This window comes from Squalius cephalus (genome assembly GCF_949319135.1).
Source record: "Squalius cephalus genome assembly, chromosome: 8".
NCBI classification, from domain to species: domain Eukaryota; kingdom Metazoa; phylum Chordata; class Actinopteri; order Cypriniformes; family Leuciscidae; genus Squalius; species Squalius cephalus.
Genome location: NC_137129.1, coordinates 39479337 through 39496278, shown reverse-complemented (window position 1 = coordinate 39496278; position 16942 = coordinate 39479337). Strand labels below are relative to the sequence as shown.

General features: G+C 37.4%; 1 protein-coding gene across 1 annotated transcript in view; it reads right to left on the bottom strand.

The window, feature by feature from the left end:
* Positions 1-16942, bottom strand: part of bop1 (BOP1 ribosomal biogenesis factor) — a 78503-nt gene that overhangs the window by 9143 nt on the left and 52418 nt on the right. Inside the window, exons 4-11 of the mRNA XM_079879716.1 lie at positions 15895-16049; positions 15696-15813; positions 12313-12414; positions 11655-11867; positions 9836-9997; positions 8480-8560; positions 7938-8007; positions 993-1125 (exon numbers count right to left, since the gene is read on the bottom strand). Coding sequence (XP_079735842.1) covers positions 993-1125; positions 7938-8007; positions 8480-8560; positions 9836-9997; positions 11655-11867; positions 12313-12414; positions 15696-15813; positions 15895-16049 — 1034 coding nt within the window. The remainder of the gene's footprint in view (positions 1-992; positions 1126-7937; positions 8008-8479; positions 8561-9835; positions 9998-11654; positions 11868-12312; positions 12415-15695; positions 15814-15894; positions 16050-16942) is intronic.

Below are 16942 nucleotides of genomic sequence, written 5' to 3'. Positions count from 1 at the left end.
ACGACTAGCTGACACATTCTCTGACTGTTTTCATCGCAGCAGATTTTAAACACCGACTTTGAACACAGACTGAACGCACTGAACACGCGTTTGGGCATGATCAGTCATACGTATCAAATTACATTCATAACCGGCCTTAAAGTGTGTCCCCAGTTATTAATGCAGTTATTAGAGAGAGAGATGTTGCAATAATGAGACAGAAAAGCATGTGCGTCAATATTATTATTTATTTATTAAATAAATTTAATTCATTCTTTTTTTTCTATTATTGACAGATGACAGTAGACTAGCCAAATAAATGAAACACAAAACCCTTTTAACAAGTAGGCCTATCAATAATGATTTATTTGTTATATTATCTGCAATAATAATCCGTGCTGCAGGACTATCCATTTATTTAGCTTATATTCAGTTTAATTTTCTATTGATTATAGATAGGACTATATACTTTATTTATTCAAATTAAACTGCATGTTTCCATTGATTGTGAAGCTAGACATTGAAAATTCCAGATCAAGCGCATGGGGCTAAATGTTTTTTTCTTGTTATGAATTGTATCCTATTTTCCGTTATTACCGTTAACTACGCGAAGTGATATGGAACTGTAATGCGGTCAAGACCTGCCTGGAACTACTTTAGCTGTGCGTTTCCCTGAAAATAATGCACACCTTAGAACGTTCGTCAACCAATCAGATTCAAGCATTCAGTAGCCCTGCAGTATAACAGATACTAATTTATATACTAATACTAATAATGATCCTCCCTAGGAACATTCAGTTCCTGTAAATGTGTTACTCAAATTCTGAAATGAACACTTAACACATAATTGGCCTTTCCTGATGCTGACCAAATTAACTGCAGCTCTAAACCCATCCAAACTAATGCTGCAAAACTTCTGCTGTAAAATAATAAACAGCACATAATGAAGGTTACAAATACAGATGAACATCAAGTAAACCTTCAAATGCAGAGAAAGAGGAGGCGTGTCTTACTAGCTGACAGCGACCAGACAGACGGCGGGATTGGGATTCCAGGCCACGCCCTTCACGGCTCCGCCCACATCCAGAGTCTTCAGGCAGCGCGCCGTACTGACCTCCCAGAAACGCACCGTACAGTCATCAGAGCCTGAGGTCAAGGGGGCAAACAAACACGCTGATTCATACATACACAAATTTGTTTACAATCTAGGATCTATTCAGGGTTCTATAATGTTTCGGAGTGAAATGCATTAAGTGTGAATGTGTGGACACAGACGTTCGGGACGCTGACAGCTCTAAGACCCAGTGGTCTCAAGCACAACAAAAGCGCTCTGTCAGCTCGATGGCACTTTGCTCTCATCGGCACACATGGAGGATAACTCATCCTCGCTCTAACGCAACCACTAAGACAAATACAGCAGCGCTTTGGCATGTGTGAACAGTAATAATACAAGATTACTGTAGGTGACAGAGACAGAGAAGTCGGGTTTTTAAAATATATGTGCGCTACTGCTGTTAAGACAGTCATTATTAAAAAAAAGAGCCATTTATGTCCATTGTATACATAAAGTGTGAGTAAAATGACTAATAATGAATAGCTGATTGTATGTGTTAACATGCCCTTTCCAGTTGCACTTTATTTTACAGTACGTGCACTCGCATGTACTAACAGTGTACTTGCCAAGAAATTACTGATAATATAAGGTAACTACAAGGGTTAAGGTTAGGTTCAGGGTTAGTACCTAGTTATTACCCAGTTTTTGTAATTACTATAATAAGTATAAAGTATGTACATGGGGAACAGGGCTGTAAAATAAAGCACTACCCCATTTTCAAAACAAATATAAAAATCCAGCAAGTAAACAACTTGTAATTGAAAAGTTCAATTTAATTTAATCAATGTTAAATTGCTTTCCCAAGAAGCACCATGTCGTTTTATACACTGAAAAACATTACCATCCTTAAAGTAATGAAGGCATACAATTATAACACTAAATAAAATATATTTATTTTATAGATGGTATAATGCAATTTATTAACACTTGATGCATTATTTATCTTTAAATTCACTTAAAAATCATTTTATCTAACGACAAACGGCTCGGTTTCATTTTGCAGATGGGAAACCCCATCCTCGTATCAGCCGCACATCGAAATCTGCCGTAAAATCTCATTTTAACTTTTATACCTGCATGCTTCATAAACGCAGGGAAAACAACACGGGGGAAACGGGCCAGGCCTGGAGGGTGGAGTGTAATAACTCCAAAAGCCATAATCACTTTTTAAGTATTGAGCTGTATGGCGACAGATATAGCAGGAGGGACGGGCTCTGTGGCGGACACCCGCTGGCGGTCAGAGAGGCCTGTCTGGAGCACAGTGATGCAGGGGACACCGAGACTTTCCTGTAGACGCTCAAGTATGGACTCTGACCATAAATAAGATGGAAATGAGGGTAATATTTGCCTTTATGGAGGGGAAAAGCAGCATGAATGTTAAAAGTCCATTTTATAGGACAGTAATGGCACTTTGAGACTGTAATGTGTCCCAAAGGATGACAGAAATGAGACGTTAAAGGCAACAAGAAACAGCATTTGCAACCCATTTTACTTCATTAATGTGGCATTTCAGAGTGAGATAAAATATTCAAATAAGGAAAAACTAAGTCTATTTTAGGACAGGGCTTGAATTTATCGGTTTTTGCTCATCGAAAGTGGGAATGGAGCCCGACCTGAATGAAAGCTTGCCAAAACTGTTCACAACTGATTCAAATCATACAAAAACAAGAACACAAATTTAGGCAAAACAGCACAATTTTGATTTCATTGTACGGCTATTTTGTGTCTATAAATGGCTGAAAAACTACAAACTTAAATGGTCATGTCATGAACACTTTTTGATCTTTAAAATAATCCACTTCCCATAGTTTGTATCCGGAAACACCCTGGTATGACTAGTGTTTTTCACACAGCGTCGTGTGTGTTGTGTAGCGTGTTTTTGGGAGCGTATGGATGTTCCTGTGGCTGAGCAAGGCTCCCGCCAACCACTCCGATCTCTTTTAGCCACTCCGTTAATTTGTAGTTGTGTTTCTGGACAGAGCCCAAGAGATTCATTTTTATTTTAAACTCCAGCTTTATGAAATGCACCCAATGTTCATGCTGACATTCAATCCCCACATTTCTTCATCAATCTGTGTTTTTTCTCACAGTTACATCTCACCTAGAGCTGGGTGTTCATTACAGAACAGGAGGTGTAAGATTTGTTTTCTTAAAAAAAATGAACTTATATTCAGCAAGGTGACATTCAAAAGTGACATTGAAGACATTTATAATTTGCGAATAAAGCAGTGTTTCCATCCCATGTGTTCAAGAGAACAAAATTGTAACTTCCTGGGAAATTGGCGCAAAATATCTGTAATAAAAATGGAAATTGCTGTGATCGGGGAAGAAACAGTGGCTCTTTTTCCCTCCATCATAAATGACTTGCGTCTCAGGGCATGCAGACGAAACAAGTCATATTCTCTTGCGTTCGGGAACACAATCACGTGAGATGCTTCTGGGAGGTCATTACACAAAATCATTCTGATGACAGACTTTGGCTCAGGCATTTCAGAATCATCAAACCAACATTTGAGATGCTGTGCGATGTGATTGGTCTGCTGGTTAGTCAAGTTATCCAATCACATCTACTTTGAGGACATGAGTTTTTTTGTTGCACATCGAGGGATTTATTCTGTAAATGTGTTTTCATTGTAGTTCAGTCTTTTTATCTGATACAAAAATGTATTCAGCTCAATTGAGTGAATGCGTTTTTTAGGGGCATAGAACTTATGTGCATCATGGCATTGATTTCCATCCAGTGTTTTTTTTTGTGAGATAACCCAAAATGTGCATAAAAATAGCTATTGAATTAAATAAACTGATAAAACATAGCTATTGATAGTAACACCAAATATTTCTTGAGCAGCAAAGCATCCTATTAAAAAGATTTCTGAAGGATCATGTGACACTGAAGACTGGAGTAATGATGCTGAAAATTCAGCTTTGATCACATGAATAAGTTACATTTGAAATTATATTTAAATAGAAAAAAAATATTCTTTTTTTTTTTTAAATGGTGAGAATTAGAGACTTTCCCCCCAATTTTTCAACAGTATATAATATATAGCATCTAGCCACAAGTAGTTTGGATTTTACAATGGTTTTAAATAAAAAAATGAGTGTATTCATTAAGCACACACTCACACTCACAACTTCTAAACATTTGAGACCCCTTAAACATGGTAAAATCACTGCCATGTACAACCTCTGATGACCTCTAGTGTTTTTCTTGCTTCATTAATTAAATCAATCAGTTCAAAACACTCATACCCCAAATAAAAGAGTTTCCAGAAAAGGAGGTCCGCATCGATTAAAGCAGAGCATGCGGATCACAGCGAGTTCATGGTGTCCTGAGTGACAGTCAAGCTTCAGTTTATAATGTCACCGCTCGTCTTGGTTTTGCCACATCATTAGTGAGGAATGCCCGTTTGAGGCTCTCTCAGGCCATGATCTGAGCTCCGTAAACGTAAATATGCACACAGTCGTGTAACCTCAGGCCGTCCTCACCGCATTCTCTCATGCCGTACACTGCAGTCTGACTATAGCGCAAAAACTGTAACTGTAGGTTTCACGTGCTGTAATTGCAGCGTTTTCCTTCTGCAAGACTGTAAACAAAATTCTTGTAAGATTCTCATCATTGATGCATTTCTGAAGTCTTTAGAAAAAAATGACAAAAATCTTCAGATCTTTTAAATTTGGTCTCTTCAATGTGGGAATTTCCACTTGTTATATCGTCGTTCGGGTGAAAATTGTACGCCTGAACACTTAGTAAGGTACAGTACGAGTTACATGCCAAAGTTATAAGCAAGTTTGTTACTTCGATTTCCAAGCAAATGTTTGAGGTCAGTAAGATACTTTTATTCCACAAGGAAATATTAAATTAAAGACTTTTATATTGTTACAAATTAATTATATTTCAAATAAATGCTGTTCTTTTGAACTTTCAATTCAAAGAATTCTGCAAAAAAACTGCAATGTTTTCAACATTGATAATAATCAGAAATGTTTCTTGAGCATCAAATCATCATATTAGAATGATTTCTGAAGGATCATGTGACACTGAAGACTGGAGTAATGTTGCTGAAAATTCAGATTTGATCACAGGATTTTATTTTTTTAATGTAATAATGTGTTAGCCTGGTAATCCAGACCTAAATCTGAAAGATTAATGGTCTGGCATCGACTAATGAAAATCGGCCAGCTCGAGGGGCGGCACCAAGCATGCATTTGAAAATCTCACTGCACGCAATTGGATAACACTACAACCAATCACAACAAGCCCCATACGCTTAGCTACCAGCGGAGCTAACTGGTAGATTAGACTCTTGCCGTATCCGGTCGGCAAAATAGCAAAAACGTCCTTCTTGCAAAGGAACGATTCGAGCGCCGTCTTCTGTTCCTCTTTTAGATAAAAAGCAAGTCTAACTCGTTCATTGTAGCGGCCAAAGCCGTTTCAAACAACTGGTGTTCATCCATAGCCATCTTGCAATGTTTACTAATGACTTCGACGTCACAGCGCTGTCGTCTTCTGTTTAGCTCGCCTCTGGCCCGCCTATATCAGATAACCCGATGTGATTGGTGCAGCTCGGATACAAGGGCATAGTTAATGAGCATCATTACTCGACACCAGAGTAACTCACTGAACAAATTTAACTTGTGCTCTCGTGAGAACTCTGGATTACCAGGGTAATAATGTGTCACAATATTGATATTTTTATTGTATTTTTGATCAAATAAATGCAACTTTTGTGAGCAGAAGATGACTAAAAAAACCTGACTGTTAGTGTATGGTAATACATTTGATCAAATCACTAACCCTAAAGAACCAACTTCCACTACTAGAATTAGTGATGCTTGACCTAGTAAAGAACAAAAACAAATCTGTAGAGAAAATTGCTGGCGTTTCCTGAAATTTGCTGGCATTTGCAACAAATTAGTCCTGTTTTTACAACCACTGGCTGTACAATCTTTTCACAATAAGACTTTCCGACTTGCAAAACCCAAATCAGCAAATGCAAAATTGGAAAACCCCAATGCAGAGAACGAACAAAGACCAGGGACAAAAGACTCACTAGTGCTTTGTCATCAGCGCCCAACCCATTGATATGGAAGAAATTATCTCTATTAAACACACACACACACACACACACCAAACAAACCAAAGGAAAGTTGGGCCGGCCCAGGGCGAGAAGGGTTGCGATGCTTGGGAGGTTGTCAACTGCCATTTTTTACTGTGGGAAAGGGCATTTTATTACTGCTTTAATATATTTTATAGCTAGACAAAAGAGCAACCCCTCACTGTAGTGGTTTTGCATATGCGCTTTATGAAGTTCTTTGTTATGGACGGCTGAGCAGATATTGCCACTAAACTGCAACCAGCCCCCATCTACACTCTTTCCCCTGCTTATCTGCCTTATTTGAACACCAGCTGCAATGCATTCTGGGAACCCTTGCCATTCCGCGTCTGAAAGGTCGGTATTGTTACCTGGATCACCTCATTCAAATCAGATGGGCAAATTCAACCACATTTTCATACTGTACGAATATCATTTGGTTTCTGTGGATTTGGCCACACCGCTGCCATTGGTCACCCTGAGTGAAATTGACTGCTTGTGTTATTAAAATGATGCTTTCTGCTCGCTTCGTTCGAGTAATTTATATCCCCCTCGAGTTAATAGCAGTCAGATGGCGTCCCTACTGAGGGAATACTCGGGATTATAGCGTGCATTTATGTATCTAAAGGACCTCAAACCTAAAATACGGATAATGATCAACAGACTGCACTCGAGAGAGAGAGGCCTTTCCTCCATTATGAATGAAATATTTTTATAACGACACAAATTATTCTCACAGAACTGGAATCACATTCGCATTTTCTCCTTATACTGGGGGAAAATCGAGATTTAGAAAGTGTTTGTCCAGCATTCAAAATGACAAATAACTCAAAACGGACACGACAACAAATCATGAAGCAGCTAACAATAAAGCAGGGCTGCCAAAAGCCATAAAAGCACAACTGAAATCCATCTAGAGGAGGGAAAAAGAGAGCTGTCACGTGTGGATCGTGATTGATTTATCCGCGTCGCGGAGCGCCAGTGAATGTGGACATTTGAGGCGCGTCTGTGCTCATCCTGGCTCTGCCCGGAACCGCAGGCCCGTCCGAGTCTCTCTCATCTCCGAACGGGTCGCTCGCCTCCCTGCGCCAGAGCTCTGACATCATGGCGGGTGAGTGAGGAATGGTTTCAGCAGCTTGTTAGCTACCGCTGAGGTAAGAGCACTCAGACAGACTTCACCTCAGACGGTCCAATCACACCTCAGATGCTGAGCAGGGGACGCATTTAACATGACAAACATGTTCCTGAATCTATGCTAAATGATTTTACAATCACACACACACGAAAACATACTTATATTCACAATCTAGCCTGGCCTTGAGTGCCATATAGCTTAGAAATATACTTTGTGTATATATATATATATATATATATATATATATATATATATATATATATATATATATATATATATACGATAAATACACACACATTTATATAATAATAATATAAATTTCATACTAAATTGTAATTATAGAATAGAATTATATATAAGTTTCATTTAAAATATTCATAGAAAACGTCTGTATTAAATATATATATATAGGGAGATCGATGGGAGAAGAGGTAGAGATGAGACTGAGAACATTGCAAGCCAAACTGCAACCCTGCATAGACCATTCTAGCACCATGGAGCAATGTGTCAGAGTACATGCAGAAACCACTGAGCCACGGCTGCAACAACGTCTTTCGATAATCACAGTTTCAGCTGCAATATCTGCATAACATCAGGAAGAGACGAGACTCACCGGATACAAGCCACTGTCCGCTGGGAGAAACGCTGATGCTTCGGACCAGACTAGTGTGTCCGCGGTACACCTGTCAGACAAACACACACACACACACACACACACACACACACACACACGTCAGAGAAGAAAAGCAGACAGAGCAAGATCATTCCAGGACACGTTCAGGACTCTATTATTTCACATTAGCCCCATTACCAGCAAACATATTTGGGTGATTTATGACCTTTTTTTTTGTTCTTCTCTAATCCAGTCCAAAAGAATGACAAACCCTGTTTCATGTCTGCAGTTTTACAGCCACGGCTGTCTGAAAACGCTAAGGTTTCAACAACAAAAATATTCGTCTTCTGATCTTTTTCACCCACGCGGTCCAGTAAGTAATACGGTTTCCTGTTTAAATAAAATCAAAGCTCACTGTCCTGCCATTATAAAGTCTAGTCCAGAAATATCACAAGTTTCTGATCTACAAGCTGTTCCTCGAGCTGTCATCATCACAATCAGGCTGTAAAAACTGATCCCAGGCCAGCTCAACACTGACGTACCAGAGACTGTGTGGTTGGGAAGGGCTGCAGGTCTTTGGGTTTGGGAAGTTTGGGAATCAGGTCTTCTGGGTTCACATTCACCTGGACAAAGAAAGTCAATATTGTCGTTAAAACACAAATTTGAAGACAAGAAAAACAACAATACATTTAATGCTTGAAATTCAAGAAATAATGAAGGGAAGAGCTCAGTTTTATCACGTCAATGTAATTGGATTGTGAAATGTTAAGCTGTTATATTATAGGTCAACATTTTTAAAACTTCTTTATGCAATAAAAAAAACCTAATTTTGGAAAAGAAGAAATGTATTACTTTTTGATGAAAAGTTAACTTTAAAAAAAAGGTTGAAAAAGTAAACTTTAAAGTGTAATTAATTTACATTTATGCATTTAGCAGACGATAATGTGTAAAGAAGTGCATTTCTGATCACAAAAAACAACAACTTTGAAACAAATTATGAAATTGGACAAATTTAAAAATAAAATATTTCTTATAATTTCTTTAATTTTTAAAAATATATAAATTAATATTGATCATGCCATGAAACTTATTTATATTATTTATAAAAAACATAAAAATTATTTTATATTATTAAATTATTTAACTTTATATGAAGACTTCAGATGCAAAAGCCTCTAAGTGCCATCTGAAATGTTCTTCTTGAATGATAATTTTTATCAAGCTTGTATGTTTATGTTCAGTTATTGCACTTTAAAGGCAATGAAAATGACCTATTCATTGTCATTAAAGTGAAATTACTGAACCTAAATATATGAGCTCGATAAAAATGTTCATTTTAGAAGAAAATTTCAGATGGCACTTAGAGGCTTTTGCATCTGAAGTCTTCATATATAGATATATAAATATATAAAATTTACATCGCTGATTAAATGTTTGGGGTCAATAAGATATTTTTGTTTTTGAAAGTGCATTTATTTGATTGAAACACAGTAAAACTGTAATATTGTGAGATATTATTACTATTTAAATGAACTTTTTTATGTGAATATAAATTTAATTTATTACTGTGATGGCAAGCTGAATAAAATGACTCATTTCTTTAAAAAAAAAAAAATACTGATACCAAACTTTTTAACAGTAAGGCATGTAATTAATATATTTTTTGATTTATAAAAAATGCATAATTTTTCTTGAATTTTTTTTCCACATCAACAACTCAATTCAGACATGTAAATCTCTGAGGAAGATGAATTTTGACTGAATAAATTTTTTTTGTTGGTGATTTCATCATTCATAACTCCGTTTGGTGACATCAATGGTACAGAAACGGCACAGTTGATTTTTACATCTGAACTGTAGAGTGTATTTGTACGGGACAGGGTGTAGAGGCGTCTCACCCTCATCTTACGCTGACGGGGACACAGGTACAGGTCGAGGCAGCGCTCGAAGCGCTCGTGGATGAAGCGTGAGTACGCGGGAACGGCCCGCAAGCAGGCGAACTTCTGCGGCAGGAAACTCAACTTCCTGTCCTCGGGGTCCTGCTGCTCCCATGCCAGTCTCTGAACAACACACACACACAAAACACACACACACACACACACACACACACACACACACACACACACACACACACACACACACACACACACACACACACACACACACACACACACACACACACACACACACACACACACACACACACACACACACACACACACACACACACACACACACACACACACACACACAAAACACAGAACAAACGTTAGGGCAACTCTGACAAAAGCCGGACTAAAGAACAGGTGCAGTCAAAATTGGGGTCAAAATTTGGTTGTATATAAAGATTAACTAGCAGAGGGGATGCACGTGTTCCCTGGAGTTAAATATAGCATGTAAAACATACGCAAATGACTTATAGGCAAATTGTACAGGCCTAATGGAGATGGAGTTGGAGCCACAGGTGTGAAATGATCTTGGCATTTAGCCAGAGACATTTTAAAGGAAGAGTTCAATCGGTCTATTTACTCACACTCATGTTGTGCCAAGCCTGTGTGCGGTCTGCAAAAGACTGATCCTGCTGCTCTGTTCCAGCTCATAGTGACCAAAGCTCAACATTAAACTAGTGCATATGACTTACTGCAAATCTCCTGAAGTCATATGATAAGTTTGTGTGAAGAAAAGACCGACATTTAAGCCGTTATTCACTGATTATCTTCTTTTATGCGTTTATAAGAGACGTTTTTCCCCTAGTGCATAATTTACATTTATATTTTTATATGCATTATTAATGAATGTATTTCCATTTTGCATAAAGACTCCGTCTCTCAGTTAAATTACTTCACAAAGCGAGTTTATGCACATAAAACATATGGAGTGCAAGAGTGAAAGACACTGTAAATGTAATATTTTAATTCATTAATTAATATTAATGATAATTATAAAATTATACATATAAATTTGATGTAGTTTTTAAACATTATTTTTTTTTTATCTATAAATATATTGCAATTAAATATTTTAAATTAGAAAGGCAAGGCTGCATAAATGTAATAATATTAATAGGTAACAATGTAATACATTTTAATATTAATTGTAATTATAAAATTATACATTTTTAAATATATGTTTTCTCAATAATATATTTTAATTAAATACTTTTAAATTTAAATGTATTAATCCAACTTAAAACTGGGCATTAAACATGAGGAAAAACAAAGGAAGCATAAATTTAATAATATTTTAATAGATTAAAACATTTTAATTAAAAATATAAATATTATATTATTATTATTATTTATTTATACAATATAAATATTAATAAATGTATTTTTATTTATTTTATTTAAAACATACATTTTCATCTATAAATATATTTTAATTAAATATTGTATGGTAAATTTTGGTTCTAAATTGACCATATTTAAATGAAATCCTACATGTAATGCAAGTAAAGTAATATTATATAATAACATGACTAAGAAAGGAATATAAAATATTATTATATTATTAATGCAATTGAAAAGATAATAGATTTATCGATTATAAAAATGCTCAGTTATTTTCTGAAAATGTTGCACCAATTTGATGTCATCGGACGACTTTTATGGTCCGTTTTTTAAGTACCCGGTAGTTGCTGTATGAAAAAGCATCGTGAACAACAGATGTGCCATATTTAGGTGAACACACAGATGTGCCATATTTAGGTGAACACACCTCTTCCTCCGACATAAGGTATTCTGGAGGAGGATTGTATGACTCCTCGTGTCCAGGAAGTCTCATCTTGGGCGCTGGGACGTGCATTTTGTGGCGTCCCAGGATGCTGTTGGGGTCCTCCTTGGCCCACAGGTCGTAGTACTGCGGGGTGGTTTCCTTGGGTCTGCGTGGCTTGATCCAACCCATCTTTATGGCATGGACCAACTTACTGACCTAATAGAGAGAGAGAGAGAGAGAGATGGATGCAGTGACGGTACAGTAGAGAGAAAAACACACGCACAGTAACACATCATTGTCGTGATTGAGAGCACATGTGTACGATCATTACTCAAAACACTCGTTGCACACGTCGCCAGTTTTTACTGGTTTACTGCAGGAAACGCATTACATATAGTGACCGGAATATCTAAAGAGGGAATCTTATTTTTACCGAAACGTTTGCAGGTTTGATTTCCAATTTCAGATCCCCATTATGCTGGCGTTTCAGACCTCTTTCCACTTTAAAAACTATGTGGGAATCATTATTGGTAACGCGGCACAGCTGGGAGCAGTTAGCAGACGAAACATGACTATTCTCATGCTGTTTCCTTTTCACAGTAAATATACGCTTTCACCATAAACGTAAAACGTAAGGTGTGACAGGGACAGCCAATCCTACCTTCTCTTTCTCGATAAGCGATGGAATAAAGCTTCGCTTGTCCTGAGGCCTGTTGGTGACGGGGTGAATCATCACTTCGTTGGAGAAGAAGTCGACCGCAGGCTAGAAAAACAAACAAAACATTAAGAATCAGAAAGAGGAGAACTCAAAGTAAAGGCAAAGTAAAAAAAACACATCAATATTATCCCAAGGGTGTTTAAAGGTGCGGTAACCAATGTTTTACACTTAAAAAAAGGAAATTAAAAGTCATAAAAAAAAAAAAAAGAAAAGCTCAGATGGAGAACAAGAACCCGTCCTGTGCAAACTGCAACTTAACACAGTAAAGCACAGCATGCTAAAACCCCCTCGGTTTTAAAAGACCCCAAGAGAATTTGAATTTTCTTTGGTCTTTTAGATTTTTTGACATTTATATTAATACGGAGTATAACGATCACAAACTCTAAAGTGAAATTAAAACGCGAGCTCCCTGATGCGTGCAAATTAGGCTACATTCAACAGCCTGTCTCCCGATATCAAACCTATCTTAGGCTGGGCTGTGTAGTGTAACCACCTCTTAGCTCTGGTCTCTGAGACACTTTGAATATTTCAGAGTACTTTGATTATGGTTGCACTTATTGTTTGCACTTAAGACTAAAGGTCCCATGACATGCTACTTTTTGTAGGCTTTAATATAGTCCTTAGTGGTCCTTAGTACTGTATCTGAAATCTCTTTCCAAAAATTCAGCCTCGGTGCAGAATTATAGCCACTACAAGCCAGTCCCAGAATGAGCTTCCTTCAGACAGGCCGTTTCGGTGTCTGTAGCTTTAAATACTAATGAGGAGGAGAAAGGCGGCACAAGGTGGAGGGTGGGTGTGGCCTTGACCATCTTGCGCAACGGTACCATGCATGTTTGTTTATGTTGGATATATTGCAATGGCACGAAGACACGCTGTCGTTCAAGCATTTCAGTTTGACCCAGAATCTGATCCAGATGGAGAAGCAACGGATGAAGAAGTTGCAACTCAGCGGCTCCAGCAGGACGTTTCCGAATGGTTAGTTTAAAATATTATGTCTGGATACGGTACTTTATTCGGATGGTTTACAGTTATTATCATGTAGCTAACGCGAACCTACTGTTGCCTTTTCATGAGAGATCTGTAACGTCTGTATTTATCTTATTACAATTACATCAAGCTCTGCGATCTTGAAATGCGGATATCGCGCGCGCCATATAACCAACAGGAAAAAGGTTATCCAAATAACAAAGAAATGTACAACACTCGCGTTACAGTGTGTGTGTAACTTGATGCTGTCTACCTTTACATTAGCGCAAGTAACTGCATAGCTGAGCTCTGTATTGACCGTTCGATGTTCATTTGTACATCCAATTATTGAGCAATTATTATGCTTCGCTCGCTCAAAAGCCATGATATCTCTCGTGGACAAACTAAAATGATTATTTGATTATGGTTGCACTTATTGTTTGCACTTAAGACTAAGAAAAAACTTATTTATACTTTTTATTTCTATGTTCAATTTGTGGAAAGGTGTTCAATTAGGAGGTCAGACACAGTCTCAATCAGAAGTTCTGGAAACTCATAACTCAAGTACCGTAAGGTCTGAAGAGACTCATGTGAAATCATTCAGGAGAGAAGACAGTTTGTTTTCTCCTTCAGTTGAGTTTGTGGCCAAACATTTTACAGTGCTTGTATATTGCCATCTTTCAATGTATATGATCATTCATACTCAGAAACTAGAACTGAAATGACATTCATTATAAGATGATTAGTTAAAACATTTCAAAATGCACCTGCAGACTATTTTTTCAGTCATGAATTTTGTCAGTGTTGTGAATTCTTTACATTGTATGTCTTCAAGTATTATCTACTGCTGTATTCTATATCTTTTAAGGGTGTATTATATAGAATACTAAATACATATGGAAAGTATGTAGTACGCAATTTTTTTGGATGCGGTTATGGCGTAAGTGGCGCGTTCTCCGTTATGCATACAGAGCTGTCAGAATATGACGTATTTTTTCCTGAGTGCAGGACAAAAGTTATTGACGAAGTGAGTTTATTTCCTGACTTTATATTTGTAATACTGGATGTTTATCCTGCTGAGATTATCCCTTACATTAAGCCTGTGAGTCGCGGCTGTTTCGCAATCTTTATGTATATTAGTTTGTCATGTGAAACGCACGTGAAAGTGCCGCTAGCATCGTGGCTTATCTTGCTAATATTGGCCATACCTCGTTTAACTATGGTTATGCATCTGTATAAGATATTCTATATTTATTATACTTTAATACCATAATGAGGATGCTGTATAATGTACCGTAAGTTGTTTATATATTCTGTTTACTTGTTTCCTATTCTACTAAACACACTTTGAGAGAGTTGAAATTGTTTAATTGGTAATGTACTGTTTATCACAACAGTATGTGAGCATGTATGTTTAACATTTAGTTATTTATTTCTGTTTGTTTGATTATTGCAGAAACTACCTCCAATGCATAATTTTGTTTTCATATGGTGAAACCCTTCACATAAATAAAAGGTGGAAGAGATATTATGATTCCTACTCCCTGATCAGAGTAATGAAGTGGTTAAGACCATTAAAGAACCAGTGGGACAATCAGTGGGACAATGTGGGACAATCCCCAACATTGAGGATTTCTTAAAAATTTAGTGCACAAATCTTCTCATCTAGTTCTCGTGAACCCAATCTCATGTCTTGTGAGCTAAGTGTCTCGTCATACCCCTAAAATAAATAAATAAATAGTTGTAATATACATACACGCATACATACACGTATAGTGTATATATACACACACACACACCCCGAACACAACCAAACAATTTGTATTCAGTTTAATTTGGCAATGTGAAACTGAGAACATCTGGCCTATCAACCAGACACAACAAGTAGTCCCAGTCAGATGACAGGTGGCTTTTTCACGCTCGCAGTCTTTAAAGCCTGTCTGAGGTCGACTAACTGATCACAGACAGACCCAAATCTGGAGTGACTCACTTCCTGTTTGTGCCAGAAGAGACGGCGATGCACAGTTAGCACTGATGCTTGTAAAGTGAAGCCGCTAAACGACGGCCTTGACACCATCCAGACTCATTCCCTCCTGCGCTGTTTTTCTTATCACGGCTAATTGTGCTTGTGTTAATGTTTCGCTACTTCATTTGTCGGTGGTGAGCGCAGACTGTGGCTTCATAAACGAGTAATTTGACGAGGTTCATTTTTTCCCCCATCGTGCGCTGGGGTTATTATCTAGAAGCCGTTTTAAGAGGTTTACACAGACCAGACTGCAGATGTTAAGGTGACAAATTCTGTTACTGTCGGATCTGCGTTGAATTCAACACCAACAGAGCGGAAAACCAGACCGAAATACCTCGTATTCGTTGAAGTTGACGTCACCGAACTTGCCCTCCTGCAGACGGTGCACGAGGTCCACCTGCTCATCCGACAGACGGATATCAGCGCCGGTCATCTTGTCTTGGACTGTACGCCTAGTAAATGACAGGAGAATGAGTGAATAACCAATTATAGAGGTTGAATGACTTGAAATGAATGTTCCAGATGCTCCTCACCAGTAATCGGGATTCTCCATCTTGTCGAGAAACTCATCCAGTTCATCTTTGTTCCTGATTGGCTTAAAGATCTTCTTGCCGTCCAGGTCATATCCGATGTGGGGATAGTCCTTGTACCACTCCATAGGGATGTTGCCGACTGTGTTACGGATGTCCTGTGAATAGACAGAGAAAGTGGTAAAAATCAATAGGGAAAATCATTGAGTCTAGAACACCAGGGGATATTTTACGTTGCTCTAACACCTGCAGAAAAAGATTTGTTACTATTAAAGCAAGTAAAAATGGTATACAGCTTGGTACAGCTATTTCCTGTAAAGCTCCCGTCTACATCAATGGAGAAAGACTAATATCTCCAAAAGTGTTTGACAATAACATATCAATATTACTACATTGAAAATCTTGGATTGTTCAAATCGCCGATACACATGCACACATTAACAGGATAGGGGGAAAAATTTCCAGGTTCAGAATTGCAAGCAAATATAATAAAACACAATATATAAAAATTATATTAAACATAATACAATATAGAATTGTATTCTTTCTTACCATCTATCCATTCATCCATCTTAAATATTATGATTGTATTAATAATATTAAAGAAAAATGGGAAAAAAATTTAAACAGAAATAGGGAAGAATTGTAAGCAAATCTAAAATAACATTTTATAATTAAAATACATTAGCAAATATGACAACAAAATATAAAAGTCGATACAACTAAAATCCAAACTCAGACCGAGCTCAGAATATAATTAAGAAAAGCAGTGAAGTCTAATGCAGATGAATAAAAAAACAAGCAGGTAAAAGTAGAGTTTTTAATAACTTTACAATAAAGAACTGCAATATTAATATATTGGGATCCAGATATCAATATAACATTGTACCATCAGTTGCTTCCCACCTCTAGTAGACTTGTTTTGCTAGTCTCGTCTCACACTAACCAGTTCTGCTATTCTCTCTACCAGCTTTACTCGCAGTCATAGGGTTAAACCAAGCGTCAGTCCTGCAGGTGCAGAACATTTCAACTCTCTGTACTCAAGCTCACT